The 22037-nt window shown below is 36.0% G+C and overlaps 1 protein-coding gene across 4 annotated transcripts in view; it reads left to right on the top strand.

The window, feature by feature from the left end:
• The window catches only part of LOC131437112 (calcium-transporting ATPase type 2C member 1), a 189568-nt gene that overhangs the window by 2788 nt on the left and 164743 nt on the right, over positions 1-22037 (top strand). Inside the window, exon 1 of one of the 4 annotated variants that reach the window (XM_058606262.1) lies at positions 20188-20631. The exons of the other annotated variants lie outside the window; for them this stretch is intronic. Coding sequence (XP_058462245.1) covers positions 20608-20631 — 24 coding nt within the window. The 5' untranslated portion in view covers positions 20188-20607. Of the gene's footprint in view, positions 1-20187; positions 20632-22037 lie in introns of those variants that run through there. 4 annotated transcript variants of the gene reach the window in all.

The raw sequence follows: 22037 nt of genomic DNA, 5'->3' as shown, positions 1-22037 counted from the left end.
TCATATCGCCGAACGCCATTTCGCCGAAAGTCGTTTCGCCGAATAGGTCATTTCGCCGAAAGTCATTTCGCCGAATGCCATTTCGCCGAAAGTCGTTTCGCCGAAAGTGTCATTTCTCCGAAAGGGTCATTTCGTCGAAAGGGTTATTTTGCCAAAAGGGTCATTTTACCGAAAGGGTCATATCTCCTGCATGTTATGTGTCCTGTATAACAGATGTGGCGCAGCCACATAACCGAAGCCAAGATGGCACAAAGACGCCGAGCAGCCGTCGGAAGCGGTGGCCTCTTGCATACAAACCTGTAGCCGCATTAGATATTTTTCATTTTCACTTAATAAACGAAAAATACCACCTACATTTGCCTGGTAGATACACCTATGCAATTGCTTTGATGCTTACTAGCTTTCAAGTTTTCTTGGGAACTACTTTCTGAGGTTCATGAATCAATCTTTATTCAAGAGTACAACAATCAATCATTATTCAAGAAGTACAATGGTAGGTCAACAAAACGGGCGTTAACGCTATCATCTTTCGTTTATCTTTAATTTAAATCAATTCTAATTACGATTTCAGGATTCGGCGAAATGACCCTTTCGGCGAAATGGCTTTCGGCGAAATGACCCTGATCCTGGGTAATGATTAGCCAACTGACTGGCAGTAAAAAATATTTGATGTTTAATGATTTGTATGAGTTTGAAAATTACGTCGTTGAATCATTAATTTCACATCAACAACATAAGAGCCTCGGCGGAATTTCAATCGTGAACATTAGGTGAAAAAATATGGTGATACATTTCTAAATCGGTCAATTTTAAATTATTACGATATCGTTTCAAAACGTACGTGTAACGATGGAGCGTATGATTTTTGAGCAGCTCGATAGAAAGTTTCTCCATTTATTGAATGCTTTACAACGGTTTTTGGTAGAAGGCGTAAAAACAAATATCATCGGCAATTCAGGGGCTAAGAAATAAACCCTAAAATTTGTTCTTATACTCAGTTCAACGCGTAAGATCGTTTCGTTTTGGACCCATCAAACCGTTAGCAGTTTATGTTGAAATACTAGCGCAACTTAGCCGTTCAGCATAAACCACTAAGCAGACATAAAGTTAATGCTGTTTGCAGAACTCGAGTATAGTAATAAAAGATAAAGTAGTTTGTATAATTATGGTAATTTTGGCTCATCCGGCCAATTCTCATTCTTATCTGGTTTTCTCGATAATTACTCATCTGTTCTCTTGCACTTTTGTCAAGATGACAAAAGTAGAGTAAACTTGTATGTATGCATAGTGGTTCAAGTTGAACTGCTATGCACTGAAGCATTGAGGACGAATCGCAATGAAAAATTATGTGCAATTTAGCGCAAAACAGTCAGCTGTTAACAAAAATAAACTAAAAGCTATTATTCATATTTGTTATCTTAGTTAAATTGAAATTCTAGCGTGACGTTTGATTCCGACTGCTTTGATGATCTCTTGCAGTGGAGTCGAATTGTATGCAGCCGAACTCTCTGACCCAATATCTACTCAAGACGTTCAGTTGTCCTCTCTGGTTTATGGAAAACCGTAGCCGTGCTGGGGATAACGGCTGTACGAGCATCAGCATGAGCAACAGGGGGGGATGATATTTTACTGCTTGCTCACTGCCAAAAGGAAATGGTGAAAGTATTGACTTCGTCACTAGGCAGCAGTATTTATTGTTGTACCACTTTATGACTAGCCCTTTTGATAACATCACTATTGTCCTGGGGAAAATGGTACGATAACAAGTGTGACTTGTTGTCTATGTGTTCGTTCTGCCACAGGGAGCTTTGTCGAGTTTCTTCTTTGTGTTAATCATTTAACTGGGTAGGAAGTTTTTTCGTTGTGTGTATTGTGGGTGGCTTCAGTAACAACGGGCGTTTTGCGTGAGGACTTATAAGATGTCAATCAGTAGGAAGATGGCTGATGATAACAAAAAGTTCGGGTCATTTGCTGGCAATTATTACCCTTTCATTCACCGACTGATTTTTACCACTCTGGTTAACAAACACACGTCGAATGAATTATTTTTTTCATTGTGGAGGTAAATAATATCTGTTTCGATTAGAGATGTTTTAACCTCGTGTTATTGTGGATGGAAATCAAACCCCGTGCTACGTATAGGTTAGCATTACATTATGTCCGCATCCGACTTGTTGAGCATTCTAGAAGAGTTTCCTATAGTGAAATGTTGAGATGTCGTAAATATCATGTATATTTAACGTAATAAAAGGGGGTAAGTGACATGGAAAAACGGGAAAAATCGGAAATTGGGTTTCATTGAATTAACAATTTTCAGCATCATGATATTTTTTGTTCAAACGTAAAAAGTAGAAGGCAATTCCCAATTTAAGCGAGAAGTTCACTAAAAGTGTTGAAATAACCTATTGTCCCATATAGGTTTTATGTTGAACAATCGATCGAAACCGCACGTCTCGTCCAACGATTTTTTAAGGGCTTAACATCAGTCGGTGTTGAACAGTCGTTCGCACCGCACGCGTATAGCTCTTGGCTCCTGGAATTTTTTTCTGGCTACCTAGAGTTTCATTGCGTCAGTCTTTTTCAAGGCTACCTGAATCACTAACAGTCTTTTTAAAGTCTAACAATTAGTCAGCCTTTCTCAAGGCTATACAAAGAGTGATATTGTGATATAATCAGTCTTTTTCAAGAGTAAGAAATTAATCAGCCTTTTTAAGGGCTTGCTATTCAAAGAACCATTCTTCGAACTAATCAGTCTTTATTAAGACTACCACAAAATCAGTCTTTATCTAGACTTTTCCAAACTAGAAGACTAATCGAAGACTAATTTAGCGTAGTTAATTTAATTTCAAATTTCATTCATCTCAAAAATGCCTGCGTCCAACCGGAAAGGCAACAAGCCTAAGACTAAAAATAACTCAATACGGAATAAATTACAATCCGTTTTTCAACATTTTAGTAATAACATTCACAATCTTATAGAATCTGAATGTAAAAATAAAACAACGGACGGATTTCCCTTCCGTTGATTCTATGCCGTCTAACAATATTCACGAGATTCTTGCTGAATCCGATTGTAGCGACATAGAAAAAAAATCTTCAAAAATTCCCGAAATGGACGCTTGTCGTTCTGGGAAGAAACATCAATCTATGCCATCAGTGACGGTGATGATTTCCGACTTCAAAGCATTCCGTACTCAACTTTCTACTTTTCTCCCGGAAGTAAAAGTCTCATTTCAAATCGGACGAAGAGGAGAATGTCGAGTCCTGATTGATGGATTGGAAGATTACGAACGTCTTATCCGATATTTGTCCGAGAAACTTCATAGATTGTTTTTCATATGATATAAAATAAGACAGACCCTTCAAGGCTCTCTTGAAAGGTTTATCAAATGATCAAAGTACTGATGAAATTAAAAATGAACTAAAAGAATTGCTTGGTTTTGCCCCTTCCCAAGTAATACTTATAAAAAAAAAGTGCATGGTACTTTTAAACCACGCTCTGGAATTTCCCATGAACTTTACTTAATACACTTCAATCAAAGTGATGTAAACAATTTGAAAACTTTAGAAAAAGTACGTTTCATTTCCCACATTAAAATTCATTGGGAACATTACAAACGGCATAATCGTATTGCAAACTTAACGCAATGTCGTCGTTGCCAAGGCTTCGGTCATGGAACCAAAAATTGTCATACGGATATACGGTGTTTGAATTGTGGTAAATCTCATTCGAAAGACGTTTGTCCAATGAATGAAACCACTGATAAATTTTCATGTTCAAATTGCGATGGAAATCATAAATCCAATTATTTGAAATGTCCTGTCAGAGAAAAAATTTAAACGCTTGTTCGCTTCGACAACGAGTCAAATCAACGATCTTAAATTTACAGAACATACCTGAAAATCAAAAATCTGTTATAAATGCCACGCCTAATTCTTCTAAGGCACTTATTTCTTAGAATTTAAAGCAAAAAACAGGCACGCCTCCCAATTCGTCTTCTAACGAAAACAATTTATTGACAGGTAGATCGACCTCGTCATCATCTTCCTCTAATGTCACTTATGCCAGTATAACAGGTAGAAATCTACCACTTAATTCTTCTAATGTAAATATCCAAAACACAGGACCGCCTTGCAGTTCATCTTCTAACGAAAACAATTTATTAATAGGTAGATCGGCCATATCATCTTCTTCTAATGGCAGTTCTAATGGCAGTCTACCTAAAAATATTCCTTCAATGCCATTCGCTTCTTTAAATGAAGTTGATTTAGGCGATATAACTGAAAAAAAACTGATCTACCTACAAGATCAACTTTTTCAAATGATCATCCGAATGAATTCGACTTCATCACTTTCTGAAGCATTTAAAATCGGATGGCAATTTGCAAATATTATAATGAATTTAAAATCTAACAGTGATGTTAAACAATTATTTGAATATTTTAAATTGGAATGCTCGATCTTTAAAATCGAGTGAAGATGAATTTCATAATTTTCTCAAAGTTCACAGAAACTTTTCTTAAACCAAATGTCAAATTGAAAAACAATCCAGATTATGTGGTTCATCGATTTGACAGGTTTACTGGAATGGGTGGTGGAGTTTCCATTTTTGTCCAACGGCAAATTAAACATCGAATTTTACCTTCTTTTAATACTAAAGTTATTGAAAGCTTGGGAATCGAAGTTGAAACCATTCATGGAATTTATTTCATCGCTGGAGCATATTTGCCATTCCAATGCACCGATGAACAATTAAATTTCTTTAAAGGCGATTTGCAAAAACTCACAAGATATCGACCGAAATTTTTCGTAATAGGGGACTTAAATGCTAAGCATGTCCAGTGGAATTGTAGGCAAAATAACAGTAATGGTAAAATACTTCATAATCAACTCTAAGCTGGTTACTTCACAGTTCTTCATCCCAGTAATCCGACTTGTTTCTCTTCCGCGAAAAACCCGTCTACAATTGTTCTGGTTCTAACAGATCAAAGTCACATTTGTAGTGAACCGATTACACATGCTGACTTTGACTCAGATCATCTTCCAGTAACATTCAAACTTTCCAACGAAGCTATAATTAATCCAATTATAGAACTATCATAGAGCTAATTGGTTGGATTACAGACCTCACTTTGAAAATCATGTGGATCATGAAATTATTTTAGAAAGTTCTGCGGACATCGATATAGCAATAGATAATTTGAATCATTACATTATCGAAGCTAGAAATCTTTCAGTTCCCAAAGCTCAAACTAAATTAAATTCTCCTATCATCGATAACAATCTTCAACTGCTCATTCGATTGAAGAATGTTCGTCGACGACAATATCAACGTTCTCGTGGTCCTGTTATGAAAAACATAGTTAAGGATTTACAAAAAGAAATTATACATAGATTTACTCTTTTGCGAAATGAAAATTTCGCTAAAGAAGTTGAACAAATTAAACCATATTCTAAACCTTTCTGGAAACTTTCTAAGGTTCTTAAGAAACCTCAGAAACCAATTCCTGCTCTCAAGGAATGAAATCAAATACTTCTTACAAATGGCGAAAAAGCTCAAAAACTTGCTCAGCAGTTCGAGAGTGTACACAATTTTAATTTGAACGTTGCTTAGCTTACTTCCCAAAAAAATGGAAAAACGCTAAAGTAATCCCTATCCTCAAACCTGATAAAAACCCAGCAGAAACATCAAGTTATCGACCAATTAGCTTACTTTCTTCTATCAGTAAACTTTTTGAAAAAAATATCTTGTTGAGAATGATGTCTCACATAAATGAGAATTCAATTTTTTTACCAGAGCAGTTTGGATTTCGTCATGAACATTCAACTGCTCATCAACTTGTCAGAGTAACGAACATGATAAAAGCAAATAAATCTTCTGGGTTATCCACTGGAGTTGCTCTTCTAGACATAGAAAAATCATTCGCCAGTGTTTGGCACAAAGGTTTAATAGCAAAAATGTCTGATTTCCAGTTTCCTAATTATTTGATCAAAATGATTCAAAATTATTTAACTTATCGCACTCTACAGGTGAGCTATCAGAATTGTAAATCTGAATTGCTACCCGTACGAGCCGGTGTTCCGCAGGGTTCGAGCGTAGCTCCAATCTTGTATAATATTTTCACTTCTGATCTTCCAAATCTACCCGTTGGTTGTCAGAAATCGGTATTCTGTGACGACACAAGTCTGTTAGCCACAGGTAGAAATCTAAGAGTGATCTGCAGTCGCCTACAAAGAAGTTTAAATATTTTCAGTGATTATCTGTCAAAATGGAAAATTAAACCAAATGCAGCAAAAACGCAATTAATTATCTTTCCTCACAAGCCAAGAGCTTCTTTTCTTAAACCAAACAATAATCACATTCTCAAATTGAATGACTTGGAATTGACGTGATCTAATCAAGCTAAATACTTAGGTTTAACGTATGACAAAAAACTTACTTTCAAGGATTACATTGAAGGATTTCAGGTAAAGTGTAATAAATATATTGAATGTTTATATCCTCTTATAAACAGAAATTCTAAGCTCTGTCTAAAAAACAAATTGTTAATTTATAAACAAATTTTCAGACCAGCCATGCTTTATGCAGTACCAATTTGGTCAAGTTGTTGTTCCACCAGGAAGAAAACGCTTCAAAGGATTCAGAATAAAATTCTGAAAATGATTTTGAAGCGTCCTCTCTGGTTTAGTACAAATGAGTTACACAGACTCACAAATATAGAACCATGAGATGTAATATCACATAATATTATAAACAAATTCCGACAAAAATCGATGCAATCTTCAATTGAATCGATTCGCTCTCTGTACTGGTTAGTAAGTTAGTATATAAGTTCCTTTTCCCCATTACACAATACAAGTAGGTTTAGAATTTTCCCTACACAAAAATCTCAGAATTGCGGAAGCAAATGATGTCCTCATGGTAATAACCAAATCATATATATATATATATATATATATATATATATATATATATATATATATATATATATATATATATATATATATATATATATATATATATATATATATATATATATATATATATATATATATATATATATATATATATATATATATATATATATATATATAATAGGGCTGAAAAGTCACCACTTGTGGCTAAACACCCAATTTTATTAAGATTCAAATTTAATTTTAACTCATATACCAATAAATAGTATTAATAAAAAAATAAAAAATACTTATACCCTGACATTCACAACAACTTTCCAACAAACAATACCGCTCTATATATATTTGTTTTTTGATAAAGGCATAATTCTGTTAATTAAAATGTGTATTAAAATACATTAACTACATCTGATGGAGTGATTCGGAGTTGAAAAATTTGCAGTTTGACAAATTTTGAATTCCCGCATTCTTCAAAATACTATAATTTGCCAGTTACTTGAAGATCAAATCGGTTTGTCTGTATTAAGCGAATGATTTATGTCATGCATTTTTTCAAAGCGCCCCTGGCGGTACAGTTCACAACTAATTGTCTGTCAAACTACACTAAATTGTTGGTCTAAGTATCTACAACAAGTTTGCCGAAGATTGTGTGGCTCTATCTGTCGACCGAAGCGAGATAACCGTTCACAGCCCCAATCAGTCGAAATCCCATATGCTCTGGGTCTCGCATATCGCGGTTTTCCGGGAAAACCGAATCCGCGTTGTACGAGTCCCCACTGTATATGTAAAAGAGAAGAATTTGATTTGTCGTTTGCGTCACTTATATCATCATATCTCCGGAACCGGTCAGGATAGCCACTTCGAACTTGATCAATAACTCAATAGTAGCTTTCAAACGAGTCTAAGTTTGTTGTAATTGGCTCGAGAAAATTGAGCGGTATGAAAAATCTCTTACAATCACACATACACAAACCGAGAGACATTTTCCAATCTCGTCTAGCTGAGTCGAATGGCATCACCTTTCTATAGAGGATGACAAAAACATTGATCGCAAGCTGGTGGCTCTCGTGAAACGGCTCCCTCGAGAAAAACATTGTCATTTCGCTCCTCTAGCTTATGTGGAATTTTGTCATTAATTTTATTCCTTTACTTAACGATTTACGACAAAAACTAAGGGTTTTTGTGACTTGAAAGAGATTTTTAATAACCGTACTCATTTTCCTGGCACTGTCTTTAGCTAATTATTACTTGTAACCAAAACACCTCGATAACTAAATAAAAGGTCGTAATTTGAAGGGGAAAAAGTTTTTTACCCCCAAATTTATGCTAGGGGCACAAAACCATTTTCATATGTTTACGTTTCGTCTTCGACTCATCAGTGCGTCAGCAGATTATGTAGAAAAATACTCGTGCTTCTGTTATTTCGAACAGCGCAACTGAACAGACGAGGCAGTAGACAACAGGTATCATCTTGTTGCGCCGAACTCTCGCTATGAATTTCACACTACCTGTACAGTGGCGGTGACATCACAGCCCTCCAGGCTTGTCGATACATGCGAATTGATAAGAAAAGAAAAACTCAAACATTATAGTTTCGTCTGTTGATTCATCTGTTCAACTATTAGTGTACTTACGATTTTGTGTATGAAAATTTTCTTTTGAACTCAACTCACTCGGTTTAAACAAATAGCCATTTTGCTACCTTTGAAACAAGGACTATTATTTTTTTTGTCATTTAGGCAAATTGCGGCATTTCTGAAAAAAAACCTTCTTAATCCACCTAGTAGTGAGATGATAGCTTTTTTATCAATCCGCATTTATTTTTGCCTTAATTTTCATTGGTGTTGTTAGTTTTCAAATTTATTTTCATGAGAAAACAGTCTAACATAAAATAGAATTTAAATTGGAACTCCAATGGACTTAATGAAATGATAAAGAAGTTTTATGTAAGGAAGGTCACGACAAGCAAGGATGTCGCGAACTGGGACATTGGATAGTCTTCCTTGGGTACGCAAGGAATTTATTAGTTGAGATCTGACTTCACGATACTTCACGCATGTCCAAACGACATGATCAATATCGCGATAACCTTCGCCACAAGCACAATGATTAGTCTCGGAAAGTCAAATTCGAAGGAGATGTGCATCTAACGTGTAGTGATTGGACATGACATCACACGAATGAAGTCCCTACTCACATCCAGTCCCCTGAACCATGCCTTTGTTGATATTTTAGGAATAATTGAGTGCATCCACCGACCCAGATCATCTTTATCTCAAGAAGCTTGCCAGCTGGCAAGTGTTCTCTGGCGAGACGAGCTATAGAATTCGTTGAAAGCAATCGGTCTCTCATAAATTTCACCCTCAATAGCACCACTTTTGGCTAATATATCGGCTCTCTCATTGCCTGGAATGGAGCAATTAGCCGGGACCCAAATTATTGTGATTTGATTTGTTATTATTAATTGTTATTCAAAATGTCGTTCAAGTTTTGTTTTATTTTTCCCAAAAAAACGGTTCATTTTTGCCAACAGTGTTTGAGCGAATGGCTTCAATTGCACTCAGACTATCTGTGAAAAGAAAATATTTTTTTTTTGTTTCAATTATAGAGGCTTTAACATTAATGTCATTCGCCTCTTCGGGCCAGGAAAACTTTCTGACCCTATGTGCGGGGTTGGGAATCGAACCCAAGCGGGCGGCGTGAAAAGCATCGACTTACCCATCACGCCATACCCGTCCCCAAAAGAAAATAATGGTTTGGAGATAATGTGACGATTACACTCAAACTATAATGAACTGCTGCTAACTCTGCTATATAAACAGATGCAGGTTCTTGAAGCCTAAATGAAGCCGAAACATTATTGTTGAACATACCAAACCCAGTAGTCTCTTCAATTCGTGATCGGTCCGTGAAGAACATTTCCTTAGAGTCAATATGCCTGAACTTACTTGAAAATATTTTTAGGATTTCCATAGAGCATAGGTGATCCGGGATTCCACGCTCTTCGCGCTGCATGGATGTGTCGCAAAATAAAGCTGAATCAGGACATTTAGGAGGCTATCACGGATAGGAACATATCTTGAAGGGTCGATTTCCTGTGACATATGGTTAAAATATACTGTCATGAATCTTGTTTGAGATTGGAGCTAAACTAGCCTTTCGAAGTTATTAATAATCAGGGGATTCAGTACCTCATATCTTATTAGCAGTCGCGATGAAAGCTCCCAAAAACGATCTTTCAATGGGAGAACTCACGCCAGAACTTCAAGACTCATTGTATGTGTCGAATGCATGCACCCTAGAGCAATTCACAAACAACGATACTGAATTCGCTCCAGTTTGATATTATGAGAGTTTGCAGCGGAACGAAAACAAACGCATCCATATTCCATTACTGAAAGTATCGTTGTCTGATGCAATTTTATTAGATCTTCCGGATGAGCACCCCACCAAGATCGTGTTATTGTTCGAAGAAAATTTACTCTTTGTTGGCATTTTGTTATCAGATACCATATGTGCCCTCCCCACGTGCATTTGGAATCAAACCACACTCCGAGGTATTTGAAAGTCAAAACCTGTTGGATCATTCTTCCCATCATATGAAGCGGGATCATGCTTTCTTGAAAAGACGACCAGCTCTGTTTTCTCCGCAGAGAATTCGATACACAGATGAAAAACCCGAACGGACAAGTTATCTAAGGTATCTTGCAATGGTTTTGGCAGATCAATAGCTTTGGGTCCAGTAACTGAAACCATGCCATCATCTGCCAATTGTCTTAGTGTACATGGGGATACTAGACAGCTGTCAATGTCATTCACGTAAAAATTATAAAGGAGCGGACTGAGGCATGAGCCTTGCGGGAGACCCATGTAGCTAATTCTGAATGTTACCAAATCGCCATGTGAAAAACACATGCATTTCTCTGACAAAAGGTTGTGCAAATAATTATTTATAATCGCTGGAAATCCATGTTGATGGAGCTTGTCTGAAAGCACATCAATGGAACTGAATCAAATGCTCCTTTAATGTCTAAAAATACAGATGTCATTTGTTGTTTTTGAGCGAAGGCAATTTAGATGTCAGACGAAAGTAATACAAGGCAATCATTCGTCCCTTTATTTCTACGGAAACTGAGTATCTGACAATAAACCGTTCGTCTCGACCCAAGTGTCGAGACGTCGAAGAATAATTTTTTCTGATGCAGAACAACATTGCAATGGGTCTATATGAGTTGTGATTGGAAGCTGGTTTCCCCGGTTTTTGAATGGCGATAACTTTCACTTGCCTCCAGTCAGGTGGAACAATATTTTGCTCAAGAAACTTGTTGAACAATTCCAACAAACATCTTTTTGCAAGGTCGGGCAGATTCTTCACCAAGTTGAATTTAATTCTGTCCAACCCAGGAGCGTTATTGTTACAAGACATGAGTTCTATGGATAATTCCATCATTGAAAAAGGGCTATCAATGGAATCATTATTTGGAGGAGACTCCCTAATAATGCTATGCGTAGGAACAGAATCTGGACAAACTTTCCTCGCAAAATCAAATATCCATCGATTCGAGTATTTCTCACTCTCATTTCCTACGTTACGATTCCTCATTTATCTGGCCGTATTCCAAAGAGTGCTCATTGAATTTTTTTGATAACTTGTCGACAAAATGTCTCCAATAGCTACATTTCTTGGCCCGAAGTATGCTCTTGTACTTGGTTTCTAAAGTCAAGAATTTTTCAATATTTTGAGGAGTTCCTCCTTCTCGTTTTAAAGACGTCTTGAAAGCATTTTGTTTCGCGTGTTTAGCATCTGAGCACTCTTTGTCCAACCAAAGGTTTGGAGGCCTTCTGTTAGACCATGGACCAAGAAATCGTTTGGTTTGGGCTTGTTCTGCGGCCTCCAGAATCGAACAAACGAGGAAGTCATATTCTTCAACTAGGGGGAGCTCTTCCATTGAGTTCAAGGTACTTGAGATACTACTTTGGTATTTAATCCAATCGACATTTTTTGTCAAATCATATGGAATATTAACTGAATTAGCGATGCCTTTGTTACTGCTAATTGAGATGATGATTGGTAAATGATCGCTACCGTGTAAATTAGGCAATATTTTCCAGGTGCAATCTAGTCGAATTGAAGTCGAGCAAAGAGATAAATCTAATGCACTTGGACGTGCAGGAGGTCTTGGGATCCGTGTCATGCTACCCATATTTAATAACGTCATGCTAAAATTGTCGCAAATATTATATATTAAAGATGATCTGCTATCATTGTAAACGGAACCCCACATCATTCCGTGCGAATTGGAATCTCCTATTATTATAGGATGATTATTGTGGTGCAGGGAGAGCTTCGACCATTTCATTACGCTGTCGCTGTCCAACTTGAGCTCCTGGAGGAATATATAACGAAACAATGCAAATGTCTTTTACTTTAGTGTTTATTTGACAAACAACCACACCACTAACGTATCATGTTAAAATTTTTAAAATTTAAGGCTATGTTTGATGTAAGTCATGTTCCGCACAAAACAAATACATCACATTTTTGACTGCAATATAACTTTAAATGAATCAAGTTTTGGCATGATGCTTCGACAATTCCACTGCAGGACAGTGATTGAATCATTTGCGGCGGATGATAAATTATCCATCAAATGATACAAAACCTGAGCGAACTGGCCATTGAACTGATAACTGTTTCAAAAAAGTTCTAGCTATTGGAAGGAATGCCGTTTCGATAGTCTTTAGAGGTTCAGGAATATTGAATGCTGCTAAAATCCATTCCACAATTTCCGAAAACTTCATTAATCCTGATGGTGGCTGTTAAACGGAGCCCACTGGATTATTTTCTTTTCTTGTGCTAGTTCCTGGATTGGTTTGTAAATTTGGCAAACCAGAAGGCACAGTTTTTGGTTTTAATTTTGGCTTTTTAGGTTTAACACGGGGATCTTTTTGTAAATTTAATAGATGATGGTGGTTCTCATTTTGCAAGTTTAAATCGATAATTATCGACTAGTTGAAATGTATTAACACGTTGACGGACAATTGCGGCTATAGCCGTCAAAGCGAAGTTCACAATGTGGCATGACTGCTATAGCCGTCCAAAACGAAACGGTCGTTTTTAGACACTACGGCTATAGCAGCACAAATGTGCACTTACTGGCGTATACGTAGAAGCATTGTTTGATTAAGAACTAACATTTCGTGTAAAACTCCCAAAAATACTTTGTTGCATACAAAAATTGCTTGTTTGAACCATTAAACCTGTCATTTACGTTTTTAAATTTTTGCTGTTATAGCCGCCATCGTCCTATCACTTAGTGTATAGAGTCCGCTGGCGCCATGACGGTTATAGCCGCAACCTATATAAAGGTACTAAATTAATCAAAATTAAGTTTATTTAAGCAGAAAGAGTAAAACTATACTTCTAACATTCTAAAAATCACAAAAACATATAGTGTCAATTTTCGAACTTCGCTTGTTCCTACTGTCCGTCAACGTGTTAAGATGTGTTTCAAACTATTAAAAATGGAAACTGAAAGAGGAAAGAATTAATTTTATTCGGTAATTGATATTTATTTATTCTGTATCTGTCGTTTTAGCTGTCATGACTGGTTTATCTTTCATTTATTATCTTGAACCAATGCAAATGTTTACATGAACCTCATTTGAAGGGCGCTATCTCATTCGATTGAGAGATATATTTTGTTACTTAGAGAGATCAACTGACGATGATGAACTATGTTTCGATTGAAAGAGGAACGATACGATAGGGGTACCAAACTTTCTTGTTTTGCCTTTCTTATATAGAAAGGCTATGCAATCACTGCACAGTGGTCCAGGAAGCAAAATTAGCAGGAAACAATTGTTTACGCTTTTATTATTGGGCTTAGAGATTTGAAGTCTTCGTCACATTAGTTGCAATTAATAAACTGCGTTTTTCGGCCATAGTGGTTTTAGGGTGGTCCTAAAGCAAACTATGAATTAAAAAAATATTTCAAAATCTGGATGAAATAGAACAATGCATCCTTCCACAATAATTTAGAATAATCAATTTAAGGCAACTTTGTCGAAAATATTGGTTGTGTATCTTTAACCGTTTTTACATTAGAACGGTTTACATATCCTAAGTTAGGGTGCTTCTTAAAAAAACAGTTTTTATTCAATAACTTTTTCATTTGAATTTTCTCAATAAAGTAATGTTCTAAGAAATTCAGGAGCATAAACAGGCGCAACTTTTGGTGGAAGAAGTTTTTTTTAATACTACCTGGTTCAATAGTTATGAAAGATTTTAACAAAAAAAAAATACGTCTTTTTTAAATAACGGTTTCCAAAAATGGCGCAATCCGAAAAAAAAAATTTCGATTGCATCTGATAGCTTATACATTTTTATATGATATGAGAAAAATTTGGAAAACAGTTATTTTTCTATCTCATTTAAATCAAAATTCCGTGCAAGTATTTTTGTACTTTATCATATAACATCTAGCTTAGTAATATACTAAGGAGTGTTAGAAAAAGGATATTTCATGACAAATATTTACAATCTATTCTTTGGTCATTTGTCGTACATATAATAAGATGTAACTTTTAGACTTTTTATCTTTCTTATAAAGAAAAGTTTTACAATCACTGTGAAAACTGATTTTTAAACAGAGGTCCATAGAGCCGAATATCATATACCAATCAAAAGTGTTTGTGTTTGTCACACTCAGTTTCAATGGGGATCTCAGATAAATCTCCTAAATTTCATTTCATTTATATGCAATTACATAGTGAAAAGCGCGCCATTGAAAGGAAGGGGATTTTCCAAAACTACTTAGTAAAATTAATTGGAACAGTATGTATATTAACGAGTATCATATTACAATATTAGATGCCGTGTATTTTCTAGAAGGAAAACTTTGTTAGTATTTTTGTTTGTTTTGTTTTTCAGAGAAATGATGGGATCGGAAGTCATTAGAAGCCTTAAGAACAGATCTTCTAAATTGACCTGCCTGTTGAATTTTCTTGTATTATTTTCCCTAAATTTTCGAATGCATTTGTTTCTCGTTTCTGCTGCTTCTTCTGAGAACATTCCAATTGGAAGAATTGCATATTGTACAATAGCGACTCCATGCACGAGTAATTTGTGTACAGTTGGTGACAAAGCGTACCAACCATACAACTTGTTGTATAGCTCATGTGTACTGTTCGTATATATTCCGAAAGACACCACATCGATCTTATTTTGCTGTAAATAATGATAGTATAACATAAAATCTTTCCAATAAATCATGATTCAGTCCTGTAATTTTAGCAACTATTTCTCTTCCTTCAAAAAACCGCCTCGCAACATTATCGCTGTTTGAATTTCCTCCCTCTGGACGAGGTTCACTGATTCGTAGACTCAATTGCTCTCGAAGAGCCGAACGGATAGATTTTTCATGATGACTCACTGCATTATTATTCTTTGAAACTTTCCACGATGGTTTCTCCAAGTACAAACGATAAGAAATCTTGAGAAGCAACTCCATAGTGCGAATATACGCATGAAGCGGAGAGAGTCCGAACTCGTATTTGGAAGGATCATCATCCGAGTCTACTGCTTCTTTTGGAAGATTAAGTTTCATTACGGATCGCCGACAAATGAAGCAAGCTTGTGAAGAAGTTCCCGGAAAAAAACTTGGAAAATCCCCTTCCTTTCCATGGCTACTTATAAGAAACACTTGGAAATTGATTTGTTGGCGCTTTTCACTATGTAATTGCATATAAATGAAATGAAATTTAGGAGATTTATCTGAGATCCCCATTGAAACTGAATGTGACAAACACAAACACTTTTGATTGGTATATGATATTCGGCTCTATGGACCTCTGTTCAAAAATCAGTTTTCACAGCGATTGTAAAACTGTTCTTTATAAGAAAGATAAAAAGTTTAAAAGTTACATCTTATTATACGTACGACAAATGACCAAAGAATAGATTGTAAATATTTGTCATGAAATATCATTTTTCTAACACTCCTTAGTATATTACTAAGCTAGATGTTATATGATAAAGTACAAAAATACTTGCACGGAATTTTGATTTAAATGAGATAGAAAAATAACTGTTTTCCAAATTTTTCTCATATTATATAAAAATGTGTAAGCTATCAGATGCAATCGAAAATTTTTTTTTCGGATTGCGCCATTTTTGGAAACCGTTATTTAAAAAAGGTGTATTTTTTTGTTAAAATCTTTCATAACTATTGAACCAGGTAGTATTAAAAAAATCTTCTTCAATCAAAAGTTGCGCCTTTTTATGCTCCTGAATTTCTTAGAACATTACTTTATTGAGAAAATTCAAATGAAAAAGTTATTGAATAAAAACTGTTTTTTTAAGAAGAAACCTAACTTAGGATATGTAAACCGTTCTAATGTAAAAACGGTTAAAGATACACAACCAATATTTTCGACAAAGTTGCCTTAAATTGATTATTCTAAATTATTGTGGAAGGATGCATTGTTCTATTTCATCCAGATTTTGAAATAATTTTTTAATTCATAGTTTGCTTTAGGACCACCCTAAAACCACTATGGCCGAAAAACGTTTATTAATTGCAACTAATGTGACGAAGACTTCAAATCTCTAAGCCCAATAATAAAAGCGTAAACAATTGTTTCCTGCTTATTTTGCTTCCTGGCCCACTGTGCACTGTGAAAACCGACTTTTTAACCGAGGCCCGGAGGGCCGAATGTCATTTACCATTCGACTCAGCTCGACGAACTGAGCAAATGTCTCTCTTTTTTTTTTTTCTCTCTCTCTCTCTCTCTCTCTCTCTCTCTCTCTCTCTCTCTCTCTCTCTCTCTCTCTCTCTCTCTCTCTCTCTCTCTCTCTCTCTCTCTCTCTCTCTCTCTCTCTCTCTCTCTCTCTCTCTCTCTCTCTCTCTCTCTCTGTGTGTGTGTGTGTGTGTGTGTGTGTGTGTGTGTGTGTGTGTGTGTGTGTGTGTGTGTGTGTGTGTGTGTGTGTGTGTGTGTGTGTGTGTGTGTGTGTGTGTGTGGGTGTGTGTTTGTGTAACAAAAATATGCACTCACTTTTCTCTGAGGTGGCTAAACTGATTTAAGATTCAAATGAAAGATCTCATGGTCCCATAGCCTTTTCAGAGATGGCTCACAAACTTAGATTAAAATAAAAGGACTAACAATCCCATAGCCTGTTATTGAATTTTATTTGGATCCGACTTCCGGTTCCGGAGTTACATGGTAATATGTGAAAATTAGAGATTTTCGGGTATTTTCGATTACACTCATTCGGTTCAAGTACTGAAAAGAAGAAAAATGTTTTTAATACTGCGATTTTAAGTGGCCACGAAATTAACATGAACACATTTCTGAAATTTAAATCAAGAAGCAGATTCGTTTCCACTCCATTTGAAAACGTAAAGATTTTTGTCAAGCGTGTTCTTGTACACAATTTATCGATGAACTGTTTAAAATTATAATAAAAAATTCTGTGTTTTCATGTATTGTTGCAAGTCTAATACAATTTACGTCATCCATATGTGTAGTTTTAATCAAAGGCTTTTAGGCTCTGCAGTTTTCATTGTAGTACTGTCTTATATTTAATGTAGGAGATATTGCTTTAGTTTTAAGATACCAGAAGCAACCCATTCTTTGTAGTATTCATAATCTATTTAGGTACTCATTTAGGGGTTAGCCAAATTTTGTGCTAGGGCACATAAACGTTTTTATTATTTTTACGTTCCGTCTTCGACTCATCAGTGCAGAGCAGTTCAAACTAGTGCTAAACTCTGCAGTTCAATTTCAACCGCTAAGCAGGTACTATTGAAGAGTCAAATACACGCTAATAGCACGAGATTGTGATGCTTTTGGCATATTCTGAATACTTTCAAGGTGTTTGGAAAATTTTTTCCATTTACTTGAGTTAGATATATGGGTAAAAACATTATTCGCTCATTATTATTAAGCAAATAAGCTTTTTTCTACGACGTTTGCTGTTCACTGGATTTAGAAATTTGATTACAGTTATTGGGCATAGGTTAGTTTCGACCTACTTTTGTTATTTTAAATAAATACCACGCAACTTTCAATTAATATGCTTTTTAAACAGTTCGACTTGTACATAATACGCCAAACGCACAAAATATATAATACATTAGAATAAAAATCATCAATATTAATACTAATATGTATTTTTATTATGATTTGTTTATGGAAATCTGAGATGTTATCGATAACTACCTTTAAATAAAAAAGAAACGTATTCGAAAACTCATAGTCGATAGTAATAAGGCTTTCGACCATTTCTTATCGAGTTCAGTTGTTTACGATCTCGATTGTTTTGGTTCCATAATGGCAAAACTTCTCGATAATCTAATACTTCTTCGAGTGAAGTCGAACAAAGCTCGATGATCGACTTTGAATCGAGAACCATAATACGAAACGTGGTCGATTCGATAAAATTTTAGTCGAATCGAGATACATAATGCCACCCCAGGTACAAATCCCATAAAAATGTCTGATAAATTCTTCTAGTTTGCAGAGCTTGTTAGTTTGTGGGCATAAAAACTTAATTTGGCACTACTGGCACTACCCCCCTTTTCCTGTTCCGGAAGCACCAAAAGTGGTGAAGAAAAACTCCACAAATAGAACTCACTTCGTTTTCCCTGCGATGCTTGAATCGATTTTCACAAATCTTGATTTCAATTAAAGCTCATATTATCTTTAAAAATACTGTGAAATTTCATCCGGATCCGACTTCCGGTTCCGCAGTTACCGGGCGATGAGTATTAAAGTTTTCAGATCGCCATATAGGACGATAATATGTACCACAGCGAAAGAAGAAAAATCACAAAACAAATGATGTGTGCTTTGTTCTATTTCGTACACGCTGTGAAGGAATCGAAACGGTTACGGATTTCTGCTAATGGTGTGTGATATTGGTAAAAGACGGCGCTGCGGTTGATAAAAGTTTTAGCTATTCTATGATAAGTGCTATTGAAAGAATAAACGAATGTCATTGAATTCAAATTTATTTGAAAAAATATTCTATTTTCACAGCCAATAGTGCAGTAATACCGTGCCGGTGTTGTAATGATGTCAATAATAATAATAAAAGTAATAATCCTACTACATGTTTTATGCTGCTGATTCATGCTGTTTAGCTTGACTTACATATGCAGAAGTAACAGAAACGCAGGTTCGCTTCGTTTGTTCGATTTCGTCTAATTGGTTTATTCGAAATAAAGCATGAGATAGTAAGTCTAGGTTTAACTAGGTTCAAAACTGTTTCAATTTGTAGGTCATAATTGTTGCTGACAAACAAACCAACTTCGGCTATTTCGGTCATCTGAATCCGGTTTTGGAAGAATTGGAAATGGTGATTAAACACTGTAAAAGGGTCTCACTCGCTTTCCTTCAAGTTGGCCACATCGGTTTTCACAAACACATAGGTTCAAAGGAAAAGTCTTACAGTTTCATACGGAATTCCTAAATTTGTTGTAGATACTACTTCCGGTTCCGGAACTACAGGATTTGTAGAGTTTGTTAGATTAGGTCCGAACAAACTCTCCTATTTCTATTCAATGAACAGTTGTTTTCGCGAAATCCACAGTTATATTTATGATGTTATGAGTAATATAAGAAAGGCATCATTACACCACTAGGTGGATTAAAACAGATTTTCATTTAAGAGTCAACGAAAAGTATTTTAAAAGTTTCACAGTAATATATGAGAAATATATTAAACGCACTACTAGGTGGACCAAGTACATTTTTCAGACTGTGATTTGGTGTGAATTCTGGTTCTTATAATTTTAGTCTAATTTTTTTTAATATTTTTGTAACTACTGGAAGCAGTCAAAGTGTTTATAGAATAATAGTATTTTACTATCATTTCACTCTGAGCTTTACTGGGAATGGAACAATAATTATTCTGATATATTATTCATATTATATCAAAGGAAAATATGCACTATTCTCGTTATTCCATTGAGCCAGTTTACCGCCGAAACATATCCTGTCCAACAATTTGAATTTTACCCACTGTTTCATCCGAAAACTGAGATGAGAGAGGAAGATAGAGAGTGAGAGAGAGAGAGCGACAACGAATTTCTCTGTATGCGCCGATGTACCGGACAATAACAGTTGGGTAGGTTTTTCTCCGAATGTTTCGCCTTCTTATCAGTTTGCGTTTTCCACATCCACGCGCTAGCATTCGGCTCGTCTCACACACATACAGCAACGCTCGGGCGAAAAATTGTTCTGTAGCGCAGGGTATTCGCTGGAGAGCTCCTGCATTGGAAGGACATTTGTTCCGCTGCTGTCGCCGTGCGCGAATCTTCTGCGAGTCAATGTTGCGGTGATTTGGATTTGGTCTGGAATTTGGTGCACCATAGAAACCACCCATTCCGACGGTGGCGGGTGGACAGGACTTGCTGTCACTCGATCATTTCCCCACCTCTAAAACCTCGATCGAACTCTTTGTGTTGTGGTATAGTGTTTTCTCTTTATTGTGGAACGGTGAAAATTCGATTGAAACTTTCTGAAATTCCAAAAGTGCTGGGAAAAGAAGCACAGTATCATTAAAAGTTGATTTGTTCGTTTTGTGCCAGTTGTTTCTGCAGGGCTGCTCTGAAAACTGGTGAACACTGAACGAGAAAAACCGGAGGAAAATATTGAAGCAGAGTGCATCCACTGAATGATTTATCATGAGTGACACGGAAACGGAAAAAGTAATTATACTTTGTATATCGATTAATGTTTCGTTCTTGTACGGTTTTGATTTTGTTTGGTAATTATAAAATTTGTGATAATGAAATATCGATCGTTCGCCTCGTGACCGTGCTTTGTATGTCACTGGCGAAACATATGTCGCATATGTGGTACATGGAGGAAAAATTAACGTGCTAGTAAACTAATGCCACCGATAACCCAAAAAGATAGCCGTGAAGTGTGACAATTTCCAGCAATAGCGGAAGAAGGAACCGCGCGGTGGAACTGTCACGTTTGCCATTTGCCGTCTCCTACTTATTAAAATTCATTGCCGCAGGTGGTTTTTTGCACCGCCGTACGATTTTCTATGCATTTCACGTTACTCCAGCTCAGGTTAGAAGCGCCAATGTGCTTCGGCGAACTGATATTGAGAAGTACATTGTTCCAGCAAACGCGTAAGGTAAGGTTATTCTATAAGTGAGTCTAACAACGACGGTGATGACGACGACCGAATCCACCCTGGCCACCCACTGCGAATCGGAGATATGACGGAGTGTACTTCTGGAAATTCGTACATTGCAATGAAGACCGATTTCGGTTGGAATCGCACAAGTGTGGACGATATCAACAATGTTTTCGTAGTTCGGATCGTAGATTATCACTATTTGAGGGATTTACAGATTTATTGATTTATTTGTCTTTTGTTTTCAAGAACATAATGATATTATGAATGATTTTGCATATATACCAAGACAATCTTGTTAACCACGACGAAAAAATGGCAGTTCGTGTAATCTTATGACAAGTTGTATACTTTTTCGAAATTCGTTAGACTTGGAACATAATTAATTCATGTTTGTTTCATAGGATTTGACATTATTTAGCTTTTTCATGGAATTTATTTATCTATTTTTACTGGAGCAGCATATAAATATCAGTGTTAAACTTCCCCGCCACTCATCATTTCAATAAAACCTGCTGTGCATCCAATAATGATTACTAAGTATTCATGTTTGCTCTTTCTCGTGCGCAAAGGATATGCAATCACTGTGAAAAGCAACTTTCGAACCGAAACCCGGAGGGTAATGCTTCAGATATTATTCGATTCATCTCAAAATGTCGGTGTGTGTGTGTGTGAATGTAGCAAAAATTTGCACTTGATTTTCTCGGAGATGGCTGAATCGAATGGCACAAACTTAAATTTAAATGAAATGTCCTACTTTTCAGTAGAACGCTATCGAATTTTATCCAAATCCGATTACCGGCACAACAAATTGGTAAATATGTTCACTCAATCTTCCCAGAGATGGCTTAACCACAAAACATTTCGGATAAATCGTATCGTATCGTTTCTGGCTTCGGAAGTTCTGCAAATAGTGGTCAAAAACCTTCGACATTCGGAGCGACAAAGCGAAATAAGGGTAGA

Source organism: Malaya genurostris, chromosome 3 (assembly GCF_030247185.1).
Source record: "Malaya genurostris strain Urasoe2022 chromosome 3, Malgen_1.1, whole genome shotgun sequence".
NCBI classification, from domain to species: domain Eukaryota; kingdom Metazoa; phylum Arthropoda; class Insecta; order Diptera; family Culicidae; genus Malaya; species Malaya genurostris.
The sequence above is the reverse complement of the archived record's forward strand: the minus strand, read 5'-3'. Positions and strand labels throughout refer to the sequence as shown.